This window comes from Lepisma saccharinum, chromosome 24 (genome assembly GCF_977018435.1).
Source record: "Lepisma saccharinum chromosome 24, izLepSacc3.1, whole genome shotgun sequence".
Lineage (NCBI taxonomy): Eukaryota > Metazoa > Arthropoda > Insecta > Zygentoma > Lepismatidae > Lepisma > Lepisma saccharinum.
In genome coordinates this window covers 49,730,610-49,748,517 of record NC_139252.1, presented here as the reverse complement: position 1 = coordinate 49,748,517, position 17,908 = coordinate 49,730,610, and the positions used below count along the sequence as shown (strand labels likewise).

The following is a 17,908-nucleotide window of genomic DNA, read 5'->3' as shown; positions in this document are numbered from 1 at the left end:
GGAAAATAAACCTTTACTTCTCGGTCAGGAGTAGACTGTCAGAGCAAGCAGAACAACGGAACGTGTTTAGTCAATTTAATAGGATCCCAGGAAAAGAGGTCTTACGGAGAATGGGGAACACCTTAAAGCAGGATTTTTAACTGAAGGTTTTAAAGGAAATGCAACCTGTTTTTAACAAGTGTTTTTTAACCAAACCTTTTAACAATCTTGACGCAGCATAAAATGATTTGTGCCTAGAGGAAAAAGAACCTCAGGAAGGGGGCAGTCGAACCCCGAAACATAGTTTCGAAATTCTATACTCACTCACGTAAGAAAGACTATTTTATACAAATTTTGTATAGATTATATTATACAGTGAGTAACTCGCACAATATGTAAATATGTTTTAAGAAGAAAATTGAAATGAGTTCATATGCAATGCCTATATTAATGTATTTTTCATTATTTTATAGCACATTTTTAAGTACCTATAAATCTGCACCCTAACGATCAGTTATGCAAAATAAATAGAAAAGGTAAAATCAAATAGTATAATTTTAACATAAACACATCTTTGTGATACTCAAATACTAGAATATTCACACTTTGGAATAAACTGAAGTTATCTAAGATACTGGTACAAATTAATTACTTATTCTCCTATGTATGTTATGGAGAAACACAGAAGTGAGAAGGGTCACATGATATGTCACTTAGCATCTGAAATGGAAAGCATGTGAGATGGCAATCAAGCATTGGGTTGTCCCTTGGGTACATTCTTCACAATGAAGCCAGCAGAAACACTGCATAGTTTAATGTGGGAGGGGGAGGGGGGTATGTAACATAAAATATCCCCAGCATTTGTTTAAAATTATCCAAAACTAATTTACAAACTGAGGTGTACAATTTAACTGAAAACAAAATGAAGGCCATTTTATACTTAAAAAGAAAGAAAAAGATACCACTGGAAATATTATTTCCCTAAAGTTGATCATTTTAGCATTTCAGTTACATATAATTTGCACTCAATTTCCTGTTACCGTTTTCTACGTTTCACTCCCACAGGATAGGTCCACATGTCTTTCAATGTACTTGAGATGTTATGAAAACTTTTGTTGCCATTCTTGCAGAACGACTTTTGTTCCATATTTATATGTATACATCTATTTCACAACATGCATAGATTGTTACATTAGAGATAAGAGTGGTGCTGACATCTGTGAAACATTTCAAGTCTGCAATTCCATAGCATTGTTTCTTCATGTTCCATCAAATTCCACTTTCAAGTGAAAATACAAACATCTGCTACATGCTTATGTGAGTAGGTTAGGCACGTCACTCTTGGTGCCTGACACTATTTAGATTTTGTTGCCTTAGAATTTCTATGCTTTCCATCCTCTACAGTGTATGTGTACAACATTGTTTCAAAGAGGAAATTATGGTTCCAGCAGGTCACTTTTCTGTGGTAAAATATCTCCAAATTTTATTACTATCTAAAATTACACCCAACACAAAAATTACCTTCTATAAACTTCAGATTAATTCACACTTAAATACCAAACTTTAAAATGATTTTTTGATCATACCATACACATAGGTCATTCTCCAAAAGAAAAAAATAAGTACCTCATTTTGGATTGTAAGTAAACATTTTCAAGTGAGGCAACAAGTTTTTGTGATGCCATTTTACACAATAAAATACACTAAAAAACATTTATTTTCTATTGTGTTCAAGCTTTGTTTTGAATTGTTTTATTAACATACTGATACACAGTGAAGTGGAATGAGAAGGTGAACTGTGGAGCAGTGGCAAAAGGCAATCACCCTCTTCCATGCAACCTGGCATCCAGTTTCACAGGAAGAAGTTTTCCAAAAAAATACATATCTTGTGTATGGAACAACATTGCTGATGATAGATGGTATTGTGCAAAATTAAGGCCTTCATAAAACTGTCAACTATTCCAGCGAAATTACCAGTGAAGCAAGTTATGCTTCAAATGAAAAGCTTCAAGACATTCCAATACCATCATGTGTCTTTCACTTTGAGGCTGAAACAGACCAAATAGAGTGTGTGACGTTACAGAACTTCAGCCATATGTTTGATTCACATGGTCTGGGTGATCTTGAAAACAGATTGAAGTCGTAGAAACTTGAGTTCCATAGTGTCAAGAAACATGGGATGAATCAACCATAGCAGTGCAACAATTAATTGAAAAAAGACTCCGCCTTTCTCTAAAATTGGACACTATCCAAATGGCACAGAAAAACCTATGTGCAACAACAAAAGAGTAAATTCTTAGGAATATCTGCACATTCATAGGTTCCAATATTTATGTTGAGCAAGACTACTAGTTTACAATTTTATAACAAAGGCAGCAACTCATAAAACAGCTCACTGAAGCCTGGCAACGGCGAAGAAAACTCATCTGCAATATAAGTACTTGAATATTAATGGAAGAAAATACACAATCATTCAGAAGAAAACCAGAGCAACCTTTAGGCATATCTTGGGACCAGGTGAATTTGGTTGGTTCAGATTCCAAGAAATACGGGCTTCTCCTGGGAACGTGACAAGCCCTGAATAAACCAAAGTATCAATACTGACATTCCAGTGATTGTCCTACAATTACCAGATGCCGCCTACCATGACTAGAAAGATGTCAATAACTCATAGGCCTACATTCCTCCCCTCGCAACATCCACAGTTATTCCATGAGCCAGGGCAGCATCCCATGAGGTGAGGATGAAAGAGTACACAAATGTGAACACAATGTAGACAAGCCATGGGGTAAGATCACTGACACCATTTCCACATAATACATAGCAGCTAATGCTCAGAGCTACCATTTGCATGTATTTTTCAGAGACATTGTGTGGAAAATAGACTGTACGGTACCTCAAAGTATCAGGTCTAAAGTTTTTCACTGAAGAAGTGAAGCTACTGTGACTATCAATAATAGTTCCATGAATAGATATGGAACCATATTACAAGTGTGCGTACAATACTTAGTTCAGAATTAAACAATCTGAACTTGGGCCCAAATGTCCCTTTTGAAGACCTGTTTGTTACAATACTATTAAATAAAATCTAGTTACTAAAGCAGTACTGTGGTTGCACCATATCTGCCTCACATTATGTTATGAATATAGTATATATCTACCATTCCAAATATGTACCCTTAATTTTATCCTTTCTAACACCTCCAATTCAGATTGTTTAAATTTATAAATAACAAAGAAACAACACTTCATATTATAGTTAACAGAATCCGTAACAGCATTTGGAAATTAAAAACAAGACATTTTGTCTAATACACGTATTAGATGGGCCATGATAAAAAGACTTCTAAAATGTACTCTTTCTATAGAATGAAGAAAATCAAGTCAAACTGGTCTCGACCATATAATGAACTACACAATTCGAATGAAATTCCAGTCACGAAACATAACAATTGTATTATGGACTTAAGAAATTATTTTGGGCCATGCAACCAGGAAAAACGTAATATTGTGATGATAATCAAATTTGTGATAAACACGAATCATCAAGTGACAGAACGATAGCATAAAGTAATTATTGACTGTGCCCTACAGTAACCAGTGCACTATCCTAGCAATAATTGTAACACCCTAAAATATTAAGTAAAACCTTACAATTAAATGTATTCTCGACTTGAAAATATTTACAGGTACTCAAAAGTTGAAGAACCCACAGTTTTCCCTTGCAAGCATACATGGAGAATTGAGTTATGTCATTGATTGTAAAATAAATCACTCTTAGAACTTCATATTATTCTACTAGAAAAATTAATAACCAAGATCTGAAGTGTATGCTTAAAGATTCAGTTTGCTACGAATTATTTTGTGTCAATACATGGCGTCAACTTTAACAGTATACAAAAAACACAATTTGACCCCCAGACAAAAAATCAGAGTAACACTAGAGACACGTTGAGATAAAAAATCCGCTTCAAATTTGACAGTAAACACACCTTGGCTCATCTGGTTATACGAATTTCCTTGATGTTCGGCCATTTTGAATTCCTTGACGTCTTATAAATTGAACATTGGAATTTCTGCCACTAATGCATCACAGTTTCATGGTCTGTAAGTACCTCTTTCTCATGCCGCATACCATTTGTGTTTTGAGATAAGAATATTTCACTCATAAACAGAACTTCACTGCCATTACTTGTAACAACATGCATTTTGCAACCATCAATCAGCTAGAGATGATGGACTGTGTTGCCAGATAAATATTAATATTCCCACCGTTACAAGGAAAATTTTTGTTCCTTCATCTCTCAGCCCGAAGCAAATATTCGCCAAAACCTCAAAAATACTACACTTATTTTATTTTCCATGTTCCGCATTTAAAACTAAAGCCCTTTTGGACGATATCGGTATGGGATTTTTTTTTTTTTAATTCAAAGATGGGGAAAATTCGCTCCCCATTGCCCAATGATTTCTTTTGGAATTTCTGGAATAAAAATACCCTTTTAGTTTTAAAGATGTTTCAGACACTCATTATGAAGAAAACAGAAGATTAATCATTTTTAAACACGACTGTTCGAGAACCCGAAATCATTTCCCAAAGGTTCAGCGTGACAGCAGGTGCAGGACAGGCTTGCAAACCAACATGGCATCACCACAAGGCAGTGGCGTACCCAGGGAGGGTTATGGGGGTCATAACCCTCTTTCGTCCAGTGTTCTTAAAAAAGTTAAAAAAGAACATCAAAGACAGGAAAGGATGGGAAAATGAGAAGTGTATACTAAAAAGAAGTAGGCTATGAGTTTTCCTTTTTTGTGGAAAATCATGAGCACGCCTCTGCAACCAAGTAATTTCTGTCAGATTGTACGAGAAATAGCGAACTGCGGTGGACTAGTCGACAGGACGTCTGACTGCCATGCGGGAGATCCAGGTTCGATTCTAAGGTTGGGATTTTGCAGGCCTTGTCCCTACATAAAGTGGCTCTGGGGGCCACCCAGCCCTAAATCAATGGGAACCTAATGGCGACCCTCTGGGGTAAAGGTGACCAGAGCATGGTGCTGATCACATAACCTCCAAAACGGCCGAGATCGAGAATGTGTTTGGCCCTACCTCTACATCCCCTAAATGTGCCGTCATATAGCATGGCACGGTGCTATGGGCACCTTTACCTTGTACAAGTAGTAATTCAATAAAAAGTTACATTTGTGTAAAAATTAACCTGTTTTCCTTAATAATGTCAAATTGATGTGTAGAGTGATCGTCAGACTTTGCTTGTGAACTCGTCTGTACCGAAGAGTGTCTGATAGTAGCTTACTTGCATTGTTATAATCGTGAGTATGATTTCCCATGTCAGGAGTCAAAACCAAAATGCTGCGCTGCTCATGCATAATTTTCACCGCGAAATATCCTGGGGGGGGGACAGGAGGGATTTCCCCCCCACCAACAATCTTGGCCTCAGAAATTCCCCCTGCTCGGTCGACACTTCGCGCTCTGTATGTTTGCGGCTGATTGCGTCTTCGATGGTGTATTGTGTAGGGATTATTTGATTTTCCATTCATTATGAATGACATTGAGGAGCAGCGTCCTACGTGCAGTACAAAAGCAGGTGGAAGTGATGGTACTGTATTCATAGGCGTAGCTACGGGGTGTGCCGGGTGTGCCTACGCACACCCTAATGGGCTGCTTTATCAAAGAGAATTAGAGACAGATATTTCAATTAAAGAGAAAATAAGTGGCAGTTTATAAGAAGTTGAAATTGTCATTACTTGGTACAAACGTGTGCATTATCGCTGATGAAACGAGTGTCTATAGATTTTCGATTTTTTTATGTCATTGGAGAAAGAAGATATTTACTGCATTCTACTCTGTACTGCAACGCCTTTCTTCTATACCTGTCACAAGCTGCACGTGTGAGAGAGCTTTCTCCAAGCTTACACAAGTTAAAACTAAATTAAGAGCAACTCAGAAGCAGGATAGATTGCAAGCCCTGCTCTTGCTATTTGTGGAACAGGAAAGAGCTTTGTCTATTGATGTAAATGAAGTTATTGATGAGTTTAAAAACATTGTACCTTTTGACAGACGTCTCTTGTTATAGATGACGTGTATTTTGATGTATTTGTTTGTAACATTTATGAACATTTTGTGTGTGTGTAATTTCTATGCAATTTGATTTTCTCTACTACATATATTCAGAAATTTTCAACACTGTCATTTAGTGAATTTCTATTCCTTTACAAACATCAGTGCAGTTAAAGAGCCAAGTGATTGTGTTGCAAAATATGCTATTAAAAAGGTACAAGACCGCATTTTTTTCTTTGTGCACACCCAAATATAAAGTTCTAGCTACGCCTATGACTGTATTACCTGGCGAACGGACATTTAAAAACAAAGTAAGGTAATAATTCGAAACCTTTACAACTTTTTCAGAAATCTTGCATATAACGAAGAAGCAAAGAAGAACATCAACTTTGCAAAAGTACAAAAACTGACGGCGGAAACTTGTGGGGTTTCTGAAAAGTCTGTAGAACGTATCAACAGTACTTTAACTTCGGCTGAGGCGTGAACGTTTTCTTCGAGTCAACAACAAAGAGTTACAAGCGGGAACGCAAAAACACTGAAATAGACGATTTTAACATTTGTTTTGATGCAGTAGCGGCGGTCTCTACAAAGATCAGTGGCTGTTCTCTCTCTTTCGCCTGCATTGTTGTTAAGAATATGTCCCCCCCCTTTTGTTTATTCAGTTTGTAGTTTTCGGATTACATTTTATAACCACTTTCTTGAAGTGTAAACATACCTAATATAGTATGCCACTGGCCTTCCTTGAACAAGCCTTGTTCGTTTCAAATTACAAAACACGTGTTTGTTGGCTATTTTAAAATCTTACAAGAGTGAAACACCGTCTCAGTGGCACAGTTCAATAAGCGGCCGAATTTTGCTCTCGCCATTGAAGTTCACTGGTTAGTCACGGCCTTGTGTTCTTTGTAAGTATCTATTCATCAATGTTATCCAATCCTTCATCCTCATCGTTGCGATTAGTTAAAGATGACAGAAAATGTGTGTTATATTACACAAATACATAAAATTTAAGCCAATTGCTATGACAGAATTAACTTTCAATGATATATTTTTATGGAAACCTTCTATCTGCTGACATGGAATTTTTATACAAGATAATAAATGGCAAAATCAGAACAGATCTCCTAATAAGTGAATTCACACTTAGGGTACCCCAAAAGCAAACGCGCAACCTGCAACTCTTCCACAACCCAACCACTAGGCTATCCCTTCTACAAAGATCCTTGTTTTACAGGCTCTCAGAAATCTACAACAAACTTCCCCTGAATGTAGATATTTTCCTTCCAGAAAGTAATTTTTGTATATTACTGACCAAAAATATGTAAATCTATCCCATCTTGTTATTGTTTTATCTTTTGTTATTTTTTGTTTCTACTTTATGTTGTTTCAGTGTAAAATGGCCAAATAAGACTGTATCTGAAACTCTGAGTAAATAAATAAATAAAAGTTGATTTGTGTTAAACGACGCACGCTTTTAAAAGCGATATCGGGCGGGGCCACGCAGAGGGTGTGCGTGGTGATCAGCCAATAGTGCAACGTTGTACAGTTAGGAAGGAGACTGCGGCGCGGAAGTTAAAAGCCGTGTTCAGTATTTTTCTTGCGCGCAAGAAGTTTTCATAAAACTCGCCCCTTTAAGGTTCATCATAAGATGGGGCAAGACATTTTGAACCTGAATGTCTAAGTCCCATGGATTTCCGTCGCCTTCAGCAGGAGTTATCGTTCCTTGAAGAAACAAGGGAAACATCACCTTTCATTTCCTTCCGCCTGTCTTTTTCGTTGCCACCGTGTTGACGCAGCTGAGTTGTTGTGTCTAAGGAAAACTGTGGGTGTTAAATTCGTCTCGATATAAACAATGCCCCTTCATTGTTCTGGGCGTTCTCGAACATTGAAAGTCTGGGTCAGTTTGAGTTCAGCGTTTTCGTAGCAAGGCCGGTGTAAAATTATTCGCTTATCGTTCACTCGTGCGCCACACGAGTTTGTAAAAAGATTAAATACAGCCCTTTCGTGCAATAGTGTGTTCTTTTTATTTTAAATAATGTCACTAGCGAAACCTAGCACCAGTAGTACAGGCACCAAGGGTGCAAAATCTAATCATTAACCTCCAGGAGAGTGACTCGGAAATGAGTGAAATCAGTGACACGGAGACCGAGGAAGACGACGAGAGCGGTGATGATGACCTGGCAGTTCCTCTACAATAAATACCTTCAAGCTTCTTTCAGGTATGGGTTTCTCGTATATGCTACAGTGATATGATATTATAATCCTGTGTAGAAATATTCACTATATTATTTCACTGTACTCATATATACTGTGCATGCATTATCAAAATAATGGACACATCGCGAATCTTCTGTCCTTCCCTTTCGCTAGCAGTTAGTTTGGCAACAGCGCAGTAGCACTGGCTGGCTATTGGCCGAACTCATGTTCCTTCTAAAAGCGTACGCCCTATGAGGGTCACTATTTATATTTTGAGCCTTGGCAACACTGATTGAAGTTAGGCGCGATTTGACGTTTGCACGGAATCGTCTGGCATTATTGACCATAACGTACTTCAAATGTTTTGTCAATAGCTTCATTTGTGTTGTTTATGTTGCCTTGGAGATTGCGCGACAATAATAAAATGGAATTAACTCGTGAACATTTTCGTGCGATGAATTTTTACGATTTTCGATGTGGATTATCAAGACAAGAGTGCATCGATCAACTTACTTCCACATTTGGCGATGAAGCCCCATCCTTTGCCACTGTGAAACGCTGGTATAACGAATTTAATCGTGGCCGCCATTCGCTCACCGACGAGATTCGCGAAGGTCGTCCAGAATCAGTTGTTGTTCAAGAAAACATTGATGCTGTGCAAAACCTAATACAGCAAGATCGTCATGTGACATACTGTGAGATTGAGGCAACCATAGGCATTAGTTCCACCAGCATATATAAAATATTACATGATCATTTAGCTGTGAGAAAGGTATGTTCTCGTTGGATCACACACAATTTGACAAAAACTCAAAAAGACGCTCGCGTCAATTGGTGCAAACGAATGCTCAATAAATACAATCGTGGTGCTTCAAAAGACGTATATAAGATTGTAACAGGTGACGAATCATGGATATATGCATATGAGCCGGAACGTAAACAGCAGTCGACTGTATGGGTGTTTCAAGATGAACCCAATCCAACAAAAGTTGTTCGCGCTCGAAGCACATCGAAACAAATGGTCGCCTGTTTTTTCGGGAAAACTGGTCATGTGGCAACTGTGCCTTTAGAGGAACGTAGAACGGTCAACTCTGAATGGTACACAACAATTTGTTTGACAGAGGTCTTTGGTCAAATACGGAAAACAAACAAACGCCGTCGGATCATTCTTCATCAAGACATTGCCAGCTGTCACACATCTCGTCTAACAACCGACTTTATGAACAGTCAAAAAATCGAATTGATGGGTCATCCGCCGTACAGTCCTGATTTGGCACCCAATGACTTCTTCTTGTTCCCGAATGTCAAGAATAAATTGCGTGGACAACGATTTTCGTCAGCGGAAGACGCCGTTGATGCGTTCAAAAACCATATTATGGAGGTGTCTCAAGAAGATTGGAAAACCTGCTTTGACAAATGGTTCGAACGAATGCAAAAGTGCATTGACCATAAAGGAGAATACTTCGAAAAACAATAAAGCAGTTTTCAATGCCAAATTCCTCAAAATATAAATAGTGACCCTCGTATAACATCCGTACAAGTTTGTTTCATGTTGTCTTTATTTTCAAGATCGCAACTCCTTAATTTGATTCCGCATTTCCCCCAGCACCCCTAGATGATTTATCCTGATGTCGCCACTGTTATAGATAGAAATAATGATGATTCTTACTGTGGACAAAGTACAAATATGTAGACTTGCGGGAAATATTTTGTTCCCCCAGTAAGCAAATGTAGGCGGGCACACGTCACAGGCAGCGTTCAGAAGAGGGCAAGATCGATGCACGGCAAAATCAGTTCAAATGAAACAAAATACAGTTGACCTGTCACTCTAAAGACACTGTATTTGTTCTTAAAATTAATTTTTAGAGTTTTATTATTATTACAAACTTTCTCCCTGAAAGTTTTTACGTGATCAAATAGAACGCGAGTTAGCCAGCGACGATATTTTACATTACATAACCCGAAATTTTTTGCGAATCTTTGAACATTTTACTTTTTGACTTCACATGCTTATGCATTTTGTGTATGAAATATATATAGTAGGCATCTATGAACCTTAAGAATGCTACGCTATTTTTTCCAACCCTGTTGTGTCACTGGTTCCATAATTTTTTAGTTAGAAGTAAAAAATAATAATTTCCTTGTGAATTTCACGGAAACCTTTTTTTATTTTCTCTAAATGGCCAAGAAAGTATTTCAGTGTAAAAAATACCTCATAATGTTCTTTACATTAAGTACTATTTTCTAACATTTTTTTTTGGAATTATTATTGAAAGTTGAAATTGTTGCTTATTAGCAACACTCTATGTAGATGGCGTGACCTTCACCTTCACTGGACAGTTTTCGTGGAGTTTACTAGTAATAATAATAATAATTTAAAATACAGATAATGCAATTATTTTAAAAATGAACATCCTCCTTGACAAACTTCTGCATGTGTCACTGGTATGTATCAATATTTTTAAGGGGCGGGGGTGTCCTCATCATCTTTGATTCGACCCCCCCCCCTTAGGAAAATTTCTGGCAAGGCCCATGGCCTCCCCTGTAGCAAATATCAAAGTTCAAGATCAACCCCCTCTCTCATGAAATAGGGGTAGGCTTGGATTATCTTTAGAAAGCAACATCCCAAAATTAAGTTTTCATATACTGTCAGCACAACACTGCTTGCTTGTAAATATTCACTTGTTTTCATGGGGCATTGTTGGATTCCATTACCAAGCTGCAACAAAGTGTGTCCAAAATGCAGTTTTTTTGCCCGTTTTCTGCTATTGTCATCTTGGTTAAGCAACAGTACAGTGGGATGCATAAGTATTACCAAGTAAATTTGTCCATCACCATATTTTTTTTTTTTTGTTTCAGCCAGGGACGGCGCCAGGGGTGGGCACGGGTGGGCAAGCGTCCACCCAATCAAATTCAATAAGTACATATACTTGGAGATATATGAATAATTCGATAAATAAGTGTATTCTGTTGTTCATAACATGTATATTTTACTTGTGAATATTATCTATGCTAGAAATATTCACATATTATCAACCCATAAAAAGCCAATTTTGTCATTAGAAAGTAAAAGTAAATACTAGAGCTATTGAAACAAAAACTGTGATCAAATGAATACTTCCATGATTAAAAGCAGTTAGTAGTCTTAGGAGGTTCAAAATTATGCAGGGTATGATCAAGATTAGATCAGAATTTAGGTTGAACTTGTGGACTGCAGCTCAAGGCCTCCACATTACGTATATAAATTCCGGCCTGGGTATGGTTAAAATAATCTCTAAATAAACAAATAAAAACATCATCTTAGCGTTACTTTCTCCGGCAACACAATACATTATTTTGATTTTTTAATTATTATTATTAGAATAATTTAATCAAGAAGACTTAGATGGGCAGGCCATGTGACACGAATGGCAGAGAAAAAAATAGTTTACAGGATTCTTGTTGGGAAACCTGATGTTAAGAGACCAGGATGGAGGGACAACGTTGAGATGGACCTAAAAGAAATCGGCAAGGATCGAAATGATTGGATTGATCTTGCCCCGAATAGGGACAGATGGAAGGCTTCTGTTGCTGAAGCCACAAACCTTCGGGTTTAATTATGCTAGAGAGTATAATATAGTTTTAATTAGCTCTGCATTAAAATTCCAGAAGTGTCCCTTTTTTATTTCATTACAATTTTTATATACTTGTTATCTTCAAATATCAATATGGTATGCGAAATATCAACTTTATATTCATTCTACTAATTAGAAGGAATCACAATAATCACTACAATACTGCAGTGAATAAATTTTAATAAACCAGTTATGTATGGAAAAAGCTACAGAATTATTCAATTGCTAATGAGTGGCTTATCCTATTTAGAAATCCTCGTTCCATACATAAATTTTGCCACATGAATCAGCCGAAAATGTCAACAGAATCTGTAGATGCAGCTGAAGTAAAGAAAACAAAGTTATGTCACGAAGTGTCCAGAAGACGATTTTGTTAGTTTGTTTTTAAATCCACTTTTATGCTCAGATAGGCTAATCGGGACTAAACCTACAGTTTAACGTGGAACCAGTGTGCATTGTGCTTCCACCAGAGGGGGGGGGGGGGAGTCGAACACAGGAAGTCTTCATTATAATGCGACAGAGTTATGCCTTGGGGGGAAAATATACAGAAAGAACTCGCACCAAACGTGGCATTTTATCTCCACAGAAGATGTGTCCATTTTAGGAGGGTGATTGCCTGAGACAAATATTTGAGACTTTCGGAAAACAACATCATTGTTCACGGAATTAGCTGCCTTGACTTGATCCACTAATGAAACGCTGTGCAATTGAAACTACCATCTCAACTTTCTAAGAGGTATGAACTAATGCAACTCCATTTTTGGAAGAGTAAGTTGTGGTTGATTTGTTATATTTAACCTTTAAACAGTCGAGCCGGTTTTCGAAAGTAACCCCTCTCTCGCCACGGCCTTTGCACTCTATTTTTAAATTTTTACACTTATTTCAGAAAAACGTTATATCTCTGAGACTATTTGAGCAATCTACTTCGGATAAATTTTGTTTGAAAACAAAAACATCGGAGCACGCGACCGCGTACAATTTAGAAAACCCAAGTGAGAAAAACGGGGTTGGGAGGGGCCAAGTCCCCAAATTTGAATGAAAAAATCGCGTTCGCCCCCTCTTCTCCCGTTATTTTGGAAAAAGGGCGCAAACTTTTGCATTGTTTTCAAAGAGTAGACCTTTTGCAACAAACGGAAACTTCTTTCAAGTTCTAGTTCTCATACAAGCTGAAATATGACGCAATTCGTACAATTTGCATTTTGGCTAAAAATAGCTAATTTGCATATTAGAGAAAGGGGGAGGGATGGGTTTTCTTCCATATAACATTTCAAACTCTTGTCTCAACATCTGTCAGCGTTTACAACCTCACATACAAGTATGAAGGTCCTAAAAGCACGTGAATGTTGTAACCGGCACCATGGGTCATATATGACCCACTGGCTGTTTAAAGGTTAAAGTCATTTTTCTGCTAACTTTGATAATGACGACGATAAGGTTCAATGGTGATTAGATTAAAGTTAGGAAGGGGTGAAAACAAACACAAGCCGACACTCAAAATACAAACCCTCATAAATTATTACTTTGACAGTGGTTCCAAGCACCAGGGACTCGTTGCCCTGAAAGAATAAAGTTTCCAGGGTAGCCTATGTGCACAGGATAGAGGTTGACGAGGTTGACATTCTAGTGTGTTCGAAATGGTCACGCCATGCAACCCAAGTCATTATGAAAAATATATGAAATATTACTGGCACGGTGATCAACTTCGATGAATTCCTTGTGTCCTAAATCATTTTGTTACCTCAAAAAATATGTTCATGTAACCAACCATACGTGTATTGCTTCTCCCGCATTAGTAACATGAGAGTTCAGAAAACGAATAGCAACTTAGCTAATAATCTCTTCAATTCTGAACAGAATTTTTGATCTTGTTTGAGTGATATTCTGTCAAAATAGCCTTTCATTAGCCTAGGAATACTTCATGGACAATGAACAAAGAATTTGATTTCCGTGTGTGTTTTAAACCATTCCTAATAAGACGTTCATTTTAATCCAAACATTCAGTGGTGGCGATTAGGAGGAGCGTGAAGTGGGGGATGCAGTTCCCCAGCCAGATTTTGCCGCTTTTTGTCCCCGCACTATGGCCTCTTTATGCTACCAAGAAAAAGTATATTGTCCTTGCCCCTCAAATGTTGGCACCCAATCACCGCTACTACAAACATTCAGATAGATTTCTCAGTTGTACAAATCTTGTAAGCTACAGTTGTACGTACAAACCTTGTAAGCTAAGAAAAGTAACCCCCCAGGAGTAAGAAAACTCTTTCAGTCAAAAACTCATACGATGAAAATATGCTCAGGAACATGCATTTAAATTAAGAGAGACTTCACGATTGTCTACCATCGCACTTTCTATCATTGTCGCCGAATACATAAAATCAAGTATGTGCCTTGTATTTGCAACACATGCTTAAACCTAATTCACATTTATTTCACTGTGTTAACATGCATGAAAGAATGTGATTAGAATGTATGGCTGCGCATGATTAAACACTTCCTTGAAATAATTGTGTCCATCAGAGACAAAGCGAAAGGAAATGGAACAAGATGCGAGAATAGATTAGAAACGAATAAAGAGGGAAACAAGAAATGGAAAAGAAGTAAGAGGAAAATCGGGAGTGTAAGAGAGAGGGGGTGATACATATGTCTTACATACACATATATACTATAATATGGTCTTACATTTATACTGCCCACCCTAATCTATCAATATGGAGCTTCAGCCCACCCGGTCGAAAATTTCTGGCGCCGCCCCTGGTTTCAGCCAATGAGAGATTCAATTGGAACAAAACGCCAAACAAGCAGCTGATAACCTCTGTGCCAGAGGACACAAGAGTCCTTTGGTTAAAAACATGTAGCATAAAAGGGGAAAATTAACGAAATGGACAAATTTCCAAGGTATACTTGTGAATGCCACTGTACCCATAAAATTTGTTCACTGAACATGGAATCTCACTATTAGGATAAGCTAATTGACATAACACCTTATATCTGTTATCGTCAATATCCCAGTAAACAGTTCTGCAACTTTAAAATTAGGCCCATCTCAAAAGAGCATCAGAGAATAAAACTAAGTATACCATCTTGTAGCTGAGTAAATGTACTAACCCCACCACCCTCTAGAAATGAAACGCCTATGGCTAGGTTAACTTCCAGAATATACACAATTTCAGGCAACAAAAAATGTGTGTGGACATGGGAGCAAAAAACAAACAAACTTATATTTACTTAAAATTTTATTACACAATGCAACTTTCTTTACAAAAGAAATTATTTACATAATGGAATGGAATCTGATAGATGGACACAGTTGAGCTTACCACAATAAAAAAAAAAAAAAATCATGTTCCATACCACAGTTTACACACACTTTTAAATATTCTTAGGTTAAGGCAGTTACACACTAACCTGAGGTCATTCCCTGGACAATGGTGAATATAATCACTTGCACCGAGAACACGGGACAAGCATTCCATACTTCAACATATTTATATGCTACGAAGAATCAGTGAACCAAGTCTCATTCATCTGTATTCATCACCACAATGTAGAAATGTTGACTGTCATTTCAAGAAATTTGTCTCAAATTCTGTTGTCATATGCACAACACTACGTACGTACTTAATGCCTGTGTTCTACAAGGATCAGAAATTTTTATTTGTAAATTCAAATTATTTTTTTCCATAGATTGCTAGTACAACACACATACAGTAGAACAAATTGTATGTTTCTGGATTTTACACTTTCCTTCATTACACATGTGAAGGGTCCCTGGATTGAGACACACATTTTTCAAGTGAAGAAAATACAGGAAGGCAAAAGTTTTATAAATGAAAAAATCACGTACTTCAGACGTAGTTAAAATCCTTACACTTGGCCCAGTCCTACATGTGCTTTTTTGGTTGTACAGGGTCAACGAAGTTAGTAGTAATTTTATACAGAGTATATTGATACACGTGTAGGTTAATTGTATCTTTTGCAAATATGCTGTATAAAGAAAAACTGCCGGAGTACTTATTGAGGTGTGTGTACAGAGTATCCCTAGTCAGTATTCAGTTTCCTTTCCCATGTACTCCAACATCTGGAAGTGAGAAACCAAGAGACTCCAAATGTACACTTAAGCTCTTAATTGTCATGGATTTTGGTATCAGCATAAACCTTATCCTTAAATTAATTTGGGGGGGGGGGTACCAAATGGTACAGTGGGTGTTGTCGCCTTGTAATCAAAAAGTCCCAGGTTCGATGCCTGGTGGAGGAACTTGGCACACTGGTTCGGATCCCACTTTAAACTGTAGCCCGATTAGCCTTTTCTGTGCATAAAGCAGACTTAAAAACTGAACTCAAACTAGACCTTTCTGGGCTCGCTGGTTCCCCAAAGAAAAATGCCAATGGCGATACTGCACATTTGGGTTTGATGCCTTTGTCGACAGGGGGTCTCTCTTCCATGCATTGAAGCTGATGAAGAGCCTTTCCCAGACAAATTAAAAAAGTTACACTGCATTTCGCCTCAGCATAACATGACACATCTTGGTCAGTCTCTTTGTGTAAAAATAAAGTAACACATAAAATTTCCATCTTATCACCTCTGTTCCCAAAAAAAAAAAAAAAAAATGAAAACCAACGTTCGTAGTTACTATTTAAATTTTAATGATATTGGCAACCAATTTTAGGTGGTGCTACTGGTTCTTAACTTGAATATGGACTGAGCGACAGATATGCTTTGTACTAAATGTCCCCGACATGCCATACAATTAGATAATACAGAACATTACAATACCTGGGGTCTAGGGTTTGAATCCCAGCCTGAGCATGGGTGTTTTTTGTGATTGTCCCTTCATCAATTTCACTGCATCATCACTCATCCTCAGCATCGCAATTAGCCAAAGAGACTTGAAATAACTCAATCAATGAATTAGATAAAACAGAATACGACAAATACTGCTATTGGAGATATGGTACGAAACTATTGAAGATAGCAATCGCATATAAATATGGGTTATTGATGGAACTGTTTTATAGGGTGATAGTAGGGGTTTGAATTATTATATTTCAAGTCTTATGGACCAGTCTTGAGTCTGGCTGATTAATTTAACTATTCTTAACAGATCAGCGAGAGTGACATTGGAAGCAAGTACAATATGCACCTGGATACAAATACCATAAAATATTTAAAGCATTAGGTATTAATTAAAGCATTGCTAACATCCCATGCCAACATGTTTATGAATAAATAAGTGATATTTACACTTTATTGATTTTTCTGGTGCATATATATTTCTATCACAATATTGCAACTGCTTGAAAAAGTCTTCATCAGATGAGTTGATAAGGAAGATAAATCCAATATAGATTGAAACTGCTGACTGATTTATTTTACTTGAAAATTTATTGGGTTTAGAAATGGTTCAAACCAAAGATTATAAAGATCTTCAAAACTTGTTTAGCTCTACCTCCCCCCAAAATTAACTTAACAGGAGATATTTGTATGAGAAATCAAAAGGTATAAAGTAGTTTTAGTCGTTGATTATAAGAGGATAGACTTATTTCGGAATCACCCTTATCAACTCTGGTATTGTTATTAAAACACTGCTAACTTGATGCAATCTTTTTAATAGTTTATCTGCTTTACTTCACTTTTCTGCCATTTTGGCTAATCATGAAGATGAGGATGAATTGTAATGAGATGGATGATGAGAATCACACGCACATAAGGACAACAAAACTTGAGTACTAAGATACCAGATACTGTAAAATGCAGTCCTGGATGTACAAAGTGGAAGGACTGCAACAGTTGGAATACCTGCCAAATGTGTTGTGCCACAAAAATCAATAAAGTGTACAAATTATACACTACTATTTGTTTCCAGAAAGAGTGAATATCAAACCTCTGAACCATTCACAGATTGGTTAATCAAGGCTGGCGCTAGTTTAAAATTTGATCTAACCACTGGAAAGTGTCAAACCTAGTGCCTCCCTTATACTTTTTGAACTTGGAAAAATCTACACACGTTAAGAATTACAATAAATGCACCCAAAATATGACTTATCACCCAAATTT

General features: G+C 37.2%; 1 protein-coding gene across 4 annotated transcripts in view; it reads right to left on the bottom strand.

Moving 5' to 3' along the window:
• The window catches only part of LOC145978275 (dual specificity mitogen-activated protein kinase kinase 4-like), a 36,064-nt gene extending 31,845 nt beyond the window's left edge, over positions 1-4,219 (bottom strand). For all 4 annotated transcript variants that reach the window (XM_083110791.1, XM_083110792.1, XM_083110794.1 and 1 more), the window contains exon 1: positions 3,972-4,219. In XM_083110791.1, coding sequence (XP_082966917.1) covers positions 3,972-4,014 — 43 coding nt within the window. In that variant the 5' untranslated portion in view covers positions 4,015-4,219. The remainder of the gene's footprint in view (positions 1-3,971) is intronic.
• Positions 4,220-17,908: the final 13,689 nt, after the last annotated feature.